Source organism: Corvus moneduloides, chromosome 28 (genome assembly GCF_009650955.1).
Source record: "Corvus moneduloides isolate bCorMon1 chromosome 28, bCorMon1.pri, whole genome shotgun sequence".
NCBI lineage: Eukaryota > Metazoa > Chordata > Aves > Passeriformes > Corvidae > Corvus > Corvus moneduloides.
The window spans coordinates 486,710-501,530 of NC_045503.1; the positions used below are offsets into that span (position 1 = coordinate 486,710).

Genomic DNA, 14,821 nt, shown 5'->3' on the forward strand with positions numbered 1-14,821 from the left:
TGCAGGAACATGCAGCATGGAGACTTTCCTCCATGGCTCTCATGCAAGGAGTGGCTCCAGTTTTGCCCCCAGGCACTCTTGCCCCCAGAGCAGGGGCTGCTGCAGCACCAGCTCATCCTGCCCTGGCTCCTGAGTCTGTGGGGGAGAGTTGTAAGGAGTTCCAGCCCCAGAGGAAGGGGTTACTCTGAGAAATTGGAACATGACACAGCAGGGAAATGGACTGGGGAATTTCTATTGCCCACAGAACTGCCAGCTTTTTGGGGTCCCACTATTTCTCCTGCATCAACTGCACTTCTTCTCTTCCCAAAATGGTGTTTCCCAGCAAGCAGTTGGAAAAGGGCATTGACAGGGCACGAGCACACACAGGGCTTGGAATAGGAGAGCAAAAATCAAGATCCAAACCTAGAAGTCCACCCAGCACACAAGGCAAAAAAAGTGAATGGAAAACAGAGGGAAGTCCCTGGCCTGGGAGCCCCTGGAGAGAGCAGCCCCGGGGTCCCGGGGAGGGGCTGGGCAGCCCCACTGAGCCTCCGCCTGTGCCACACCCAAACCCGCATTCGCTCTCCTGCTCTTCTCAGCTCCCTGCAAGCTACAAGTTCCTCACCCCCTAATTCAGTACATCCAGATATGCCAAACAAGACATCTGCAGGAAGCTCCTTCCCAGCACAGATCAGGTTAATACCCAGATTGGCTCAAGTGCAGGTTCCTGGCAATCCCCAGTGCCCTCCATGCAGCAGTGGGCCAGGGCAGCCTGGCTACCAAGCCTTGACTCAGGGCCGACCACACAACCCAGCATCAGAGAAGCCACGGATTTCCCCACGGCCAGAGAGCTCCTTGCACACACCTGTGTTACCCACACCTTAAAAATACTGTGTAGGAATTTGCTTAGTTGTGGCCAGAGATCCCCAAGGCCAGTCTGCCCTGGCTGGGCATGGCCAGTCTGTGCTGAGCAGCAAAAGCACAGGGGGACACAATGGTAAATTATTTAGGAGTCAAACGTGTTCCAGATTTTACTTTTCCCCTGCACTGCCCAGGTACCAAGTTTGTATTTCTTCTTGTACCACAGATGGGCCACTGCCTGACCCAGCCCCAAGCCCTTCCCACACAGCCCCAGCCCCATCCCAGCTCCAGCACCTAACACTTGGGGAACACTGTGACAGTCTGGAAAGCAGATGACCAGGAAGTGGTTTTCCATTCTCAGCAACAACTTTAGCAGCTCGCACATGAAGGTAACTAAATGGACATTCAAGTGGAAGAGCCCAAGGTGTTCTCACACAGAGAGGCAGAAATAGCAGGTGGCACCGACGAGGTGTGAGCCAGTGCTTCCAGCTCCTGTTTGAGCAGGAGCAGGGCCCCAGCAGCTGGCACTTACCAGCGTCCAAAGGACGTAGATGGTGAAAAGTGCTATAGTGAGTGCTATGAGTCCGATGGCCTCCAGCCGGCTGTTGAACTGCAAGTGGTCCTGGGCCCCGCGCAGACACAGCCAGCCCGAGATCGCCGCCAGAGGAGTGATGAACAGGAAACACACCATGTCACAGAACAGCGTCCTCTTCTCATTGCGGGGCCCGGGGTCCTTCAGCCACTGCGGGAAGGATGGGAGAAGGGGATCAGCCCGGGACAGGCAGCGTGCAGGGCGGGCAGGAGGAGCTGGGGAGCTCTCGCCTGCACTCTCACAGTCTGGGTGAACCTGCCTGACTCACATAAACCTTCTCCACAATGGAACCAGAGAGTGTCAAGTCTAGGTTTAACAACTAACAAGGGAAATGGAAGAAACAGCTAAAGAACGTGTATAGGGGAAGGCTGTCATGAATACAGAAGCTCCTGGGCTCTCCTCTGGAGGAGCAGGCACTGCAGGATGTCAGCTCAGTAAAGCCTGGCTTAATATTCATCTGACAGGTCTTGGACTGAGCTTCAACAGAAACAGACCCAGGACTCTGTAACTGGTGCCAGGGGCTGTAGGAAACAGGGACACTGGGGTCTGCAGCAAGGCCAAGCCATAAGATCATCTGTCCCAAATCCAGCCCTCAGGTTCCTTTGGGAGAATCACAGCATTTTAGAGTTTCACAGGCAACCTCCAAATGTTTCCTTCTTTTGGGAGTCCTGACTTGCTTCCACTGTGGGTTAATTTTAGATACTTAACTTCAGCAACAGCAATTGTTCTATTTTCCTGGGATTATGCTATTTTCAGCCTTTCCTTTCCTTTTTTAGAATAGCAAGAAGCTGTGGTTCCTACAGATACCAAATTGTTACCACACATCTTTAGTGGGATCTTTGTGTGCTGGCCTGCAGATTCTTCCCTGCACAAAGATGACCGCCTCATTCAGGGTTTTTAAATTTTATTTTAAAATAAAACTTGGAGAATATTATTGAAAAGGCACAGGCAGAGCAGGGAAGAGACTATCAGGGTCTGGGCTGTCAGGCCAATCCCACTGCCAGACTTGGAGTATGGTACCTGCTTTGGAACAGACAGCTTGGGAAGGGACCCATCTGAGAACTCTGCACACAAAGCTCCGTTCCTACTCAGAAGCCACCATTTAAGCAGCAATACAGAAGTGGTGGTGGCAAGTATGCCAAAAATTAGTGAGACCTCAGGACATGGATGGCCAGAGGCACACAGAGAGAGCAGGCCCAGAGGGAAGCAGGGCAGGGGCCACACAGGTGAGTGCAGATTTAACTGCAGCAGGGATTTTCAGTGAGACAGAGCAGAAAGGTAAGAATGGGACTAGGAGCACAGCCAACTTTTGTGGGAAAGGGAAAGACAAGGGGGAGCTGGCAACCCTGGGCATGGAATAGGGGAGTAGCTGGGCTGGTTAGAGCCGCAGGAGCAGCAGGTTCTGCTGGGACAGGAAACTGAGTTAGCCACGAGTGAAGGAGAGGATGCTGCAGTGACAGCTATGAGCCTGGCCAGGAATTTCAGCTGGGAGGACTCATAACCACGATATTTTAGGGATGTGACCTGAATCATCTGAACACTTCTGTGTAACAGTCAAGGAACTTTCATTGATTCTGAAGCCCTTTGGAGCATGACTTGATGGGCAGACAGCCAGAAGAAAACCTCAAAGAATCACAGAATCACTAAGATTGGAACAGACTTCCAAGATCATCAAGTCCAACCATCAACCCAGCACCACCTCCAAACCATGTCCTTAAGTCAGCCATACGTTTTTTGAACACTTCAAGGGATGGTGCCTCCACCAGTGTCTTGGCAGCCTGTTCCAATGCCTGACAACATTTTCCATGAAGAAATTTTCCCAATATCCAACCTAAACCTCTCCTGGCACACCTTGAGGCCATTTCATCTCGTCCTGTCCCTTGTTCCCTGGGAGCAGAGCCCAACCCCCACCTGGCTGCATCTTCCTGTCAGGGAGTTGTGGAGATCCAGAAGGTCCCCCCTGAACCTCTTTTTCTCCAGGCTGAGCCCCCCCAGCTGCTCCTGGTGCTCCAGACCTTTCCCCAGCTCTCCTGCCCCCTTCTCTGGACACAGTGCAGCACCTCACTGTCTTTTCTTGGAGTAAGGGGTCATTCCAGGATTTGAGGTGGGGCCTCAGCAGTGCCCAGCACACAGGGATGGTCACTGCCCTGGTCCTGCTAGCCACACTGTGGCTGGTACAGGCCAGGTGCCATTTGCCTTCTTGCCCACCTGACTCATATTCAGCCACTGCTGACCAGCATCACCAGGTCCTCCTTCACCAGGCAGCTTTCAGAGCAGGCAGAACTGTCTTTTGGACAGGAGCTGGGAGAAGGGAGGCAGACCTTGCGTGGTTCTGCGGAGGAGATCGGTGTGATGAGCTGCATGGGGATGATAAAGACCACACATGCAGTCTGAGCAGCCCTGGGAGGAAGTGAGGGTGGACAGCAACTCATTGGCATAGGAAAGCTGCTCCCACACAGAGCACCTCCTGGGCAGCCCCAGCGCTCAAACCCAGCCACATGCCAGGCTCTCCCCAGTCCAACCAGGACAGGGCTGCCTGGTGACACAGCACTCAGGTGAGTGCCAAATCACCCTGTCTGGACCAAGTTCCCTCTAGCAGCAAGCCCAGAGCACCCCATTCCCTGCAACAGGACATCTTGGGACACTTTTGACCCTTGTACAATAAGAAGCTCAGGCAGATAGGTATTTTACTGCATCTTAATTCTATTTCTATTCCTTGTGACTTTTGAAACTCCTTCCTCCTCCCCAACATGGGAACCAAACATATAAAGGCAGGAAGCAAATTAATTTCCTTTTGAAGTAGTTGATTTACTTTGCCAATATGCACTGACACAGTAAAAAATGGAACACAATAAGCCAACCTAAGGGCCTAGCATTTCTGGCACAGCAGCATATTGGTGCATACGAGACTTTATTTAAACTTTGCAAACAATCCATAAAGTGGTCAGGCAGATTAAACAATTTTTGTAGGGAAAACTATCAAGTAAGCACGGGAAAGCAAAAAAAGCACAACTTGGTCTTCTTCCAGCAGCTTCCGCACTGCAATCATGTCTGAGACTGAAGGGAAAGAGGCAGAGGTGGCTGCTTGCTGCCCATTTGGGCTATGAGCTGAGTCCTAGGTCCTGCCTGAAACAACTTCTCTCTGCGTGTGTGACAGAATTCTGGGTACAACCACATTTCTTTGTCCTCTGGCATGATCCTGAGGCTTTCCCAGATACTGGGATCAGCAGGGTTGTGGAAGGGAACTCATTTCTTAGAGCCACAGCAGGGCTATGGGGTGATGAGAGCACCTTTGGGTGCTGCAGTGCCCATGAAGCTTGGGTGAGCCCAGGTCATGGGAGGCAGGAGAGGAGCAGGCAGTAAAAGGCACCAGAACAACATCAGCTCCTCTGGAAGCCAAGAGCAGAGCTCAAAGCATATCAGAGCAGTCTCCCAGGCTGTCCATCCCAGCACCTGCTGCTCCATGTATCTCAGGGCTGGGCTGCATTCTGCCCCTGGGGACCAAGGGGAGTGGACAGAAGAGAGACTCTCTCAGCAGCACTCAGCACCTTGCAATCTGTCTGGGGGCTTATAAATGGGTGTTTTAAAAATTAGCTTTCATTGATTTTTACAGCTGACTTACCTTGTGTGGCCAAATGTCCATGGCCGTGAGCTGTCAGCCCGTTTCACAGACACATCACATCAGCACTCAGTGAGCACAGCACCAGCACTGCAGCACCAGCACGCTCCAGCCAGCACGTGCTCCCATCTCTCCCAGCCTTGCAGCTGGACCACTCACTCTGGTGGGCATGAGTGAGGACCAGTGTGACTTGCCAACCTCACGGGCTGACCCTGCCAGAGTTCCCTACGTGCTTCACAGCCACAGCATGATGGCAAGCCACAGCACCACACAAGTATTTGGCTGCATTACAAAACAGCCCACCTGCTTTCTGCCCACCAAACAGTTACCCTGTGGCTTCTCAGGTGCCTGTTGATTTTCCTTCCACTGCTGACCTGCTGCCTGGCTATAAAAGCCAGAAAAAATCACATGACCTTAATCACAGCAGCACTATTAGCCCTGTCCCTGTCCTGAGAAACATGTTGAATCAAAAAATACAACTTCAGATGAGGGACTGTCACATCCCTCCTCTGGGCCTGCACCAAAACCTTCTTGCAGGCCATTGGGCTCCATGGGCAGCTCCAGCAGAATGGTCCTGTTTCTGCCACCAAGGTGGGAAGGGATGTTTTCTGACAGAGTACCCAGAGGTCAGGAAGCCAAGACCCAGAAATGCCCCTAGCCCCGCAAGCAAAGCAGCCAAATGCTGCAGCACAAAGCTGCCCCTCCTCATCCTCCTTTCCCTAACTACCTGCCACCGACACTCCACAAACTCCACAAACTAAATCTCTTGCTGTACGGGCACGAAAGCCTTCCCTGTGCCCTCGGCTGCTGGGCAGCACAGGGCTCTGGGCTGACCCAAGAGATTCAGGAGCACTAGAAATGGTGGACAGGAGAGGAACAGACCCAAGCAGTGCTGCAGGTCACTGGGACACTTTCCTCCAGAGCAGCACGTGCTTCCATGGGTGGGGTCACCATGGCAAATGCCACACCAGGACATGTGCAAATACGGGATCACAGCACCGCCAGCAGCTGCACCTCAGAGAAAGCCCACTGATCTTCTGGATCATCACAGCACAGACAGGCATGGACAGAGTGGTGAAGACAGACACGTAAGAAGACACTAGTGCTGGTGAGTGCCAGGAATGCAGGGATGAAGTATTTCCTGGTTTGGCCCCAAACAGGCCACTGCAGTTTGCAGAGCAGTGCCTGGGACTGCACAGAGAAGTGCCAAGAGAATTTCATGTTGGATCTGCAAACAGCATCTCCAGACAGCAAAGGCAAGTGAAGAGAGAAAAAAAAAGATTAAAGGAGTGGGAACTCAGCTGGAACCAAGAGGGATTTGTTTTTCACTAGATCCAGGAGTCTAAAAGAGGTGTGCACTGAGCAAGGAGAGAGATGGGCTGGGGAAGGGTACAGTAACACAGATCAGACAACAGTGCAGTGAGTTCAGCAGAAGAGTTCGAGGAAAGCAAAAAGTCTGTCTGCAAGGAAGATAAGGCTGGAGGAAGGGTGGGGGAGAGCTTATATCACAGCTCAGTTCTCTGAACTGGAGGGGGGCAGTGAGCACTGCACTGGGCGCTGCGCCCAGAGGCAAAACTTCTTCCCCTAATAACGTAAGCAGAAGTAACATCACAATTCCCGCCTGCAAACCTCCCTTTGCGTGTTGCAGGGACATCTCTGCAGCACCTCCCACTGCCACAGAGGTGCAGGAGACTCAGGAGACAAAGCAGAAGGACTGCACATGACAGACCCATGGGAGGTGTCCCCTACTCCAGCATGACCCACACAGTCAAGCAACACCTCAGAGAATTTCAAACATTTCGTTGCATGTGACATTGTGTTTGAAAGTTTCAAGAGACAAAAAAACAATCCACTGACCTACATAAAATATCCAGTTTAAGTGAACCAAAAGTATTAGCAATCATTGAAAAGTAATCATCCTTAATCAAAACTGCACCATAAACTCCAAGAAAAACAGGAGAAGCAAAAAACTGTCAGGCTCTTGTACAGCACAGCACCCTTGGAAGGAGGAGCTGTTTTGAGAATCAAAAGACACAAGAATCACTAGAGCAGCCCATTTATAAATCAAGCTGTTGACGCACACATTGCTGGAAAACACCAGCACTGAAGACATGGAAGCAAAATTTTCTTGGGACTCCCTCCCAAGAGGGTGTTTCCTGACTTGCTTGCAAGAACAGAAATTGGGAAACAGAAGGTGTGGCTGGACTGCTCCAATAGTGACTGGTTCACCAGAGAAATCTTTTCTGGAATTAGTGAGATGTCTTAAATGATGCCTCAGTGATGTCTTAAATGAGTTTTGCCTTAGCAAAGGTATTAAATGCTTGGAGAAGCATTATGAACAAGTCCTGCATTATACTTGGTAGCTTTCACCATGAGGGTATGTTGACTTTCAACCTCCCAGTAATTTTAGCAAAGCCAGAGCCTTGGTCTCTGCACCAGCAGTTTGTGTCCACTATCAGAGCAGAGACCTGAAACCTCCTGGCTCCTCTCCCTGGTATTTGCATGATGTGTGAGCAAAAATACACCCTTCCTCTGGAGTATAGAGTGATCTTTGCTGGGACTAAACAGCTGCTGCTCTGACACGTGCCTGACCTGCAGCCCCGGGACATTTCCGCAGAGACCTGGGCTGGGGCACAGACCTGACCCCCCACGCCAGGACTGCGCCCAGCCGATGGAGCTGGGAAACCAAAGCTGGCTCACAGCAGGGGCAGATGGCCCCAAACAGGAGTCTTTGGGCTGTGGAGGTGGTGTTTCTCTTCAGCCCATCGAGAAACACTCGGAGGGGACAAAATTAACAATAGCTTGGGGCTAAAACACTTTACAAGTGGTTAATGAACTGAAGAGAACTGAGAGGGTCGGTGCCACAGCAAAACACACAGAACAAGTCGGCCATGGAAAAGAAATACTTTTGCTGGTAACCTGGGAAAGTAAAAATGGGCAGGAGCGGGCTCACGTACACCAATACAGACCAACTCACACACCCACCTCCCTCTGTGGGCAGTGGGCTGCAGCCAGGGAGAAGGCCAGGAGCTGTGCAGAAGGGCTCGTGGCTGTAGAAACACAGCCACACTGTCACCCTCAGTAATGCTTTCTGGAAATATGCAACACATCCAACACAGTCCCAAATGCCTCCATCCATGCAGCTCTGCCTGAAATCCCAAAGGACAAAGTATCTCCAGCAGGAAGAGCACTTTGTAAGAGAAAATAGGTTTGTGATGGATTTTGCCCCAGACCAAAGAGAAGAGTTTATGTGAAAGGGAGAACACTAAGGACAGAAGCAGGGGGGGCAATGTTTTGACTCGTACACAAGTTGCCTGTAACACCACTTATCCTGGCTCTCCTACAGCCAGGAAGAGGCAAGCTCCTCCAGAAAAGTTGACACATCCTAACTTAGCCTTCTAAGGAGGCAGGAATTAATTGATGGCAAGAGGTATTCCCTTCTCTCCATATACTATATAGGACTTTAAAGAACAAGGTCTGGATGAGGCACATTTAAGGCATGAAACATTAGGACAAATAAACTCAATCATGCCCAGAGAACTGTACGACCACCTGTGGCCTGGAGAAAGAGCTGTCCAAGCCACAGCAATCCTTCAGGTCCACAGGCCTGTGCTCCTCCTCCTACCGTGCTCTGGACAGCAAAGGTACAGATACTCCCTGAAGAAGAATCCTGAGCAGTACCTCGGCATTTCCTGTGCATGGTATTATTAGAACAAAGAGGAAAGTACCTCCTCCAAGAGAGCTGTGTGTGCTGCAACTGACACTTCAAACACTTCATCTAAATATCAAATGCCGAAATCTTCCAAGAAACACAGAAAGGATTTTGCCTTTTTTGACTATGCCAGCCATGCTGGCTGGAGTGTCATGGAGTCAGATCACTTCCCTTCAAACACATGGAGGCCCACTAAATTAACAATCATATAGGAAAATCAAGTATTGGAAAACCATCCCTCTCCAACGTTTGGCCATTTTGTTCTCTGCTGGGGACATGCTCCTCACTCAAGAACCCTGGTCCACAACTGTCTTGTGCTGGACACCACTTCAGAGCTGAGCAGAAGCCATTCTGTCCTCTCACAGCATAGGCAGCAGCATCCTGCACCTCTGGCAACAGAACTCTCCACCCAGGGCTGCAGGTCAATTCTCCATCCCAACCTGCAGGGGTTCAAAACATGCCTCCCAAAAGCACTCAGCCCATTATCTCACAGCCTGACAGTTTACTAAAGCCTTTAATGTTTTTTTTTTAGCTTTTGACCAGCTTCCTAGTTAAAAAATAGCTCAACTAGGCTGAACTGCAGGAGATATTTCCCCCACACCTATGGGCCAGCCTGTGCCTGCCAGAGCTGGCTCTGGGCTCAGACAAGTTCCCCACTCTGGGTTCAGAGATCAGGCACACTGGCAGTCAACACTGTTACTGTTTTTCCGTTGAACAGACCACAACATAAATCAATATCTGCTTAAAGAAAACAAAAATACAATTCTAATAACAAATTATCTTTAATCCATACTGGACAAAGTTGACACCTTTCCTCTGTAAAGGCGGCTGCAAAATTCAGTTAGTGTTTGTGAAGTGCTCGGATGTCACAGCAATAAGTACCCCAGAGAAGCTCCTGAGAAAATGAATAGTTCGGTCTTGGTGAGCAGGGACACGAGCACACAGCAGGATTAACAAAGTTAGCTAGTGAGCATCTTCCATCCATGCACTGCGTCTGGAAGACACAGCCTGTGACCATGAAGGCCACACTGTAACACAGATAAGAGGCCTGAAGTAAGAACTAAGGCAATTTTGGTCATGGTGTTTCCTGACTTCCAAGAAATCAGGAAGTTTACACAGAAGCATTTCAGCTTGACCGTGTAGCCTCCCCCCAGCACTCACCAAAATGTATCCTGAAGCTCACAGTCAGCCTCAGGCCCTCTCCTTCTGAAGGATCTTCAAAACCACAGGACAAAGCCAGTTCTTAATGAAGCTGATGGTCCCTTCCCAGAGATCAGCTGTGCTACCAGTGACCGCTGCAGCCACTATGACCAGCTCTGAGTTTCCCCAGGCTGGAAAGGCAGGACATGGCAGAGCCAACAGCAAGAGCTGCCTTCTCCTCAGAGGCCCAACAGCAGCAGGTAGCATGTTACTGAATTCCCTTGTGGCCAGGTGACAGCAAAAGAGAGCTAGAATGCTTGGACAGCCTTTCACACATGGAACAGACCCTTTCATCAACACCACTGCCATGCAGCATGCTCCTGCATCATTCCTAGTCCTAGTCTCCACCCATTTCTCCTCTGCTCTTAATTTCTATTTTGATTTCCCAGCTTTACTTGGTGAGCAGTGAATTTTTATCAGGGCTCCTCAACAGCACACTCACCACAAACATCACTTCCCCCAAAGTTTCAAAACACTCCCCACCCCTCCTCACAACCAAGGTGGCATAGAACTTCCTAGATAAGGTGGCTGGGGGAACAGTGACATTTTTAAATGACTAAGCAGCCTCTTTCCCCAGCCCTCTTCTCAGAAACAGATGAACAACTTGGGGATGACTCTTCCCAAAAGTATTTGGTGAAGAGCTGCAGCCTGGTCTGGTGTGGGGATGAGATTGCACCAGACTGCAGGCAGAGCATTAATGGAAAGTGCCAGCCAGTGGCCAAGGGGTTATCAGCTCCTTCCAAAGGGCTCTGCACTACGGGCAGAGCCTCTGCTACCACTGGGTGCTTCCCAAAGCGGTCACACTCGGTCAGGTGACCTCTTAAGTGACCTCTAAGCCCCAGCAAACCTCACGGGGTGGAACATACTCACTGTCATTGCCTCTGCCCAGCACAGATTGCAGTGGTGCTCAGAGTGGCTGTAATAGCTCCCAAGGAAAATGAGAAACTGAACTCCAGGACACTTTCTCCCCAGGCTCTAGGCAGGGATCAGAGGGTTTACAGCATGATGGAAGTAATACAACAAAACCAGGTGGTCTTTCCAGCCAGGTGAGCCATTTTGCTCTAGCAGGAGCCCTCCAGCCATGGTGTGCCAGGCACAGAGCACACGTGCTGATCAGCTGAATGGCGCTGTGCAGGGCCCGGCACACGCTGCTGGTACCGCACCCACAGCACTCCACACCTGGGGGGACGTGCTGCTGGCCCCTGCTACCATGAGATGTGTTCAACCAGGCTATATGCTGCTTTCCAAGCTATGGAAAACCTTACTGCCCCTGAGCTGCTGGCCAGGGAACTGCTCTGGGGCTGTACCATGAAGGCTCGGCCCTGCTCTGCAGCGCGGATCACTCTCGCCAGCTACCTGGAGACTTTTCATCAGGTGCTTACCAGCCTCCAGGCTCACAAGGCACTTCGGGCAAGCTGTTCCCCAGCAGACACCACAACAGGGTAGATCATCCCCTTCACTGTGCTCACAGACAGGCCCAAAATACCAGAAGTAACAAATCACTGGAATCCCAAAGCCTTTGCCAGCTGGCAGTAATGGCTCAAGGAATCTACTCCTCTCTGAAAACACAGTGGCCGTTCTCTTGTGTTTGAGTTCATTAAATGCTGCCCGCCCAACACCTCTCAGCACTCACAGCTTCTTTGCTGATCACCATACCCTTACAGGCTCTAGTCCAAAGGGGCTTTTCACAAATTTCAACAGGAATTAAAAATGATTGTCCTGGAGCACTTATTCACCCACACTGGAGTACAGACAGGACTTTTCTGTCCTACTCTCCCAGCAAGCTCCTCATGCCAGATGGAGGCAGAGAGTTGGTGTCACAGGAGAAACTCCTCCATTACACACTGGCCTTTGAGCTTTTATTTGGGTGTGCAGTTTTCCAAGCCTATACTTGTTACGAGGTGCCACAGCATTGTGAAAGATGGCTAAATGCACTCCTACGTGTTTGTTTCTGGACAGGAATCCTCTACCAGCTCTTAAGCTAAAACATCTGCGACTTGCACTCACAACTTGGCCCACAAAAGCCCTAGCAAACTCACTGTCCCTGGGCTTGCCTGCACTGTGTCCTCAAAGCCAAGATACAGCCCTTCCTAAATGTTTTAAAGCATTGTTTTGCAACCTCTGAAACAACCATTTGAGAGATACTGGCCAAAGCTCCATTTTATATGTTGTAGCAGCTAGGAGAGAAGCAGTAAGACTGCAACAGCAGTAACCACTGAGGTAATGCTCACCACTGGGCTAAATACATGGTTTGGGTTAGCACTGTAGGCTAAAGCCTTCCCCTGTCTGGGGCTGTCAAGTCCATGACAGTCAGTTGTAAGTTAAACAGTCATTAAAACTTAATATCCATTTTGCAAACTGAAACTTGAATGCTTCCCCAGTGGTGGAGTCTTTTCCACTCCAAGGTTCACTGGGAGGAGATGGGAGTGTGAGAAATAGAGCTGGGGACTGTGGAAAGGAGGAGGGGACAAATACTGTTTCTGGAGGGAGGTGGGAAGAAAAAAAAAGCAACTTCTGGAATTGATGCGAATGGAAACAGAGATGTGAAAAGCAACTTAGAATTCCAGTTGTGACTCAGTTTTGACCTAACTGACGGGGCAAGGGGAAGGAGAGAGTGGACAAGAGCAGTCAACACTACAAACCCAAAACAACCCTGCCTCCACAACACACACTCTGTTGGCAGGCAGTGACAAACCTCCGACAGCCAGCAGGTAACAGGAGCCTATTGCTAAGAATCAGCTCCCAGACCTCCCAATCCTCCCACTGCTGATGGCTGCAGGAATGTGGGGCTCCCAAAATTGTTAAGTGTAAATGCCCACCTGCAGACTGATGCTTCTCTGCAGTTGCACAGTGTGTTGAAGGAATCCCCAAGCCAAGCCAGCAGCACATTGACACGGGGAGAGCTCACACAATTGCAGACATATTAAACCATCTTTTAAAATCCTTAAGTCTTTTGTATTGTACCTCACATATTCCTGTTTTGGGGATGTACACTTGAACTCTGAGGTCAGACAATGGCCTGGTCCATGCTGCCTCTGTTCCCAAAACAAAAACACCCAACCCACCAGCCAGAGCCTGGGTTGTATGTTCCAACTCTGGGGGGCTGACAGCCTGATTCCCCTACGATCAGTACAGAGAGGAACATAAGGACCAGCTGAGCCCTGTCCTGTTTTCTCCTTCAACTGGGAGGAGCACAGAGCAGCAGGAAGGAGCAAGGCCCAAAGGCTTTGAAGCACACATCAATATTAGTCATGGGAAGACAGGTCTTTTACAAACAGTATCAGCAATCAGCACATCTCACTCTTCAGAACAGAGCATGACAAGGAAGGCACATACAAGAGAGCTGCACTAATGCAACATTGCGAGATAAGATTAAAACCAGAAGCAAAAAAGAGTATTTATGGGAACTTCATATTTCAGTCAGTGATGTTGTGACATTTGCATTTTGATGCCCAGGCATTAAAGCACAGCCACAAGCACAGTGCTTGCTGCTGGCAGGTGGCACGTGGGCAGGTCACAGGTAGGAGCTGCCCCGAACACTACTACTGTGTGTTTGCAAGTACATCACTTGGTCCGATAAGAGACTTGATCTCTCCAAATAGATTCTTCCTCATGAGTACAAAGTAATACAAAGGTACTGTGAGGAGGAGGAGACAGCAAGAACTACAAGAACAGCAGGGCAATCATTTTCTCTCAAATGATATGGAAATAAAAATGAAGCAGGAAGAAAATGGTACCTCTGTCAAGGGTCTTGGTCTTCTCTCTACAACAAATTCTGTGTGGCAGAGCTCACAGTAACTTGTGTTGGAGGAGGATAACCATTTTTCCAGGCAGCTCTTGTGCACGGTGCCCAGTGTTCCTGTGCAGTCACATGGGGAAAGCAGTCCCTCCCCATTTCCACCTTCATGACAGATTCGACAGATGGGACCATCACTAAAGATGCAGAACAAGAGACAAACAGAATGAAATCACAGTCAGAGCAGGCAGAACAACACAGCCACAGGGTCTGGTCCCACCAGGCCCCAGAAAGGCACACGAACAGCAGGCAGTGTGTGGCACAGCATGCCAGGAGCCTGCTGCAGCAAGAAACCAGTCTGAGGGGACCATGGAGGTGCTCAGGACATTTTAGATCATTTAAAATCTGGAAGACCTGTAACAAGAGAAGACGGCACATCTGCCTGGCCAGCTTAGCTGGCCCCAGAAGTGACTGCAGTCCCGCAGTCTTCAGCTCTGCTCACACTGGGCAGGGGCTGATACTGGACTCAACACCAAGCCTGAAACACTCATGCAAAGCCCAAAGTGAAGCCAAATGACCCACGGTAGTCACAGCATGCCCCAGCCACCTGCAGCCACTCAAGAGGTTGGCAATCAGAGTCACATTTACCAGATCACCTAACCCACTCTCAGCCCACCTCAGCTCTGCAGCCTGGGCTGAGCAGGAACTGCACAAGGAACAGCAATATCTCAAGATGTAACTGCACTGACCCTGGAAGCTCACCTCTCCAAGAACACAACATATTTCAGAGGCACCCAGACCAAGGTCTCCAGCATACAAACCCTCTGCCCATCACTGCACAGTAACTCTCTGGCATCCCATGGGCACACCCTCCCCAGAGCAACAACTGCTCTGCAGCATTTGGCCTCTCGGTGGCTGCAGCAATGCTTTGGTGCTTCAGCAACAACACCTCCTTGGCCATGAGTCTCAACTACAGAATCACACAGAACCTCACAGACCTCACAGAACCACAGGTACCCACCAAAGCAAGTAACAAACACTTTCAGAGACACTTGCAACCTTCCCCGCAGGAGGCCTGTGTTGCTCATCCCACTGAAACCATCCATCTGTTCCCAAGATATT

At 50.4% G+C, this 14,821-nt stretch overlaps 1 protein-coding gene across 5 annotated transcripts in view; it reads right to left on the minus strand.

Annotated features, from left to right (window-relative positions):
* The window catches only part of MARCHF2 (membrane associated ring-CH-type finger 2), a 34,208-nt gene that overhangs the window by 4,119 nt on the left and 15,268 nt on the right, over positions 1–14,821 (minus strand). For 4 of the 5 annotated variants that reach the window (XM_032092719.1, XM_032092720.1, XM_032092722.1 and 1 more), the window contains exons 3-4: positions 13,701–13,896; positions 1,373–1,582 (exon numbers count right to left, since the gene is read on the minus strand). In XM_032092719.1, coding sequence (XP_031948610.1) covers positions 1,373–1,582; positions 13,701–13,896 — 406 coding nt within the window. The remainder of the gene's footprint in view (positions 1–1,372; positions 1,583–13,700; positions 13,897–14,821) is intronic. The other variant, XM_032092724.1, reaches the window with a different exon arrangement.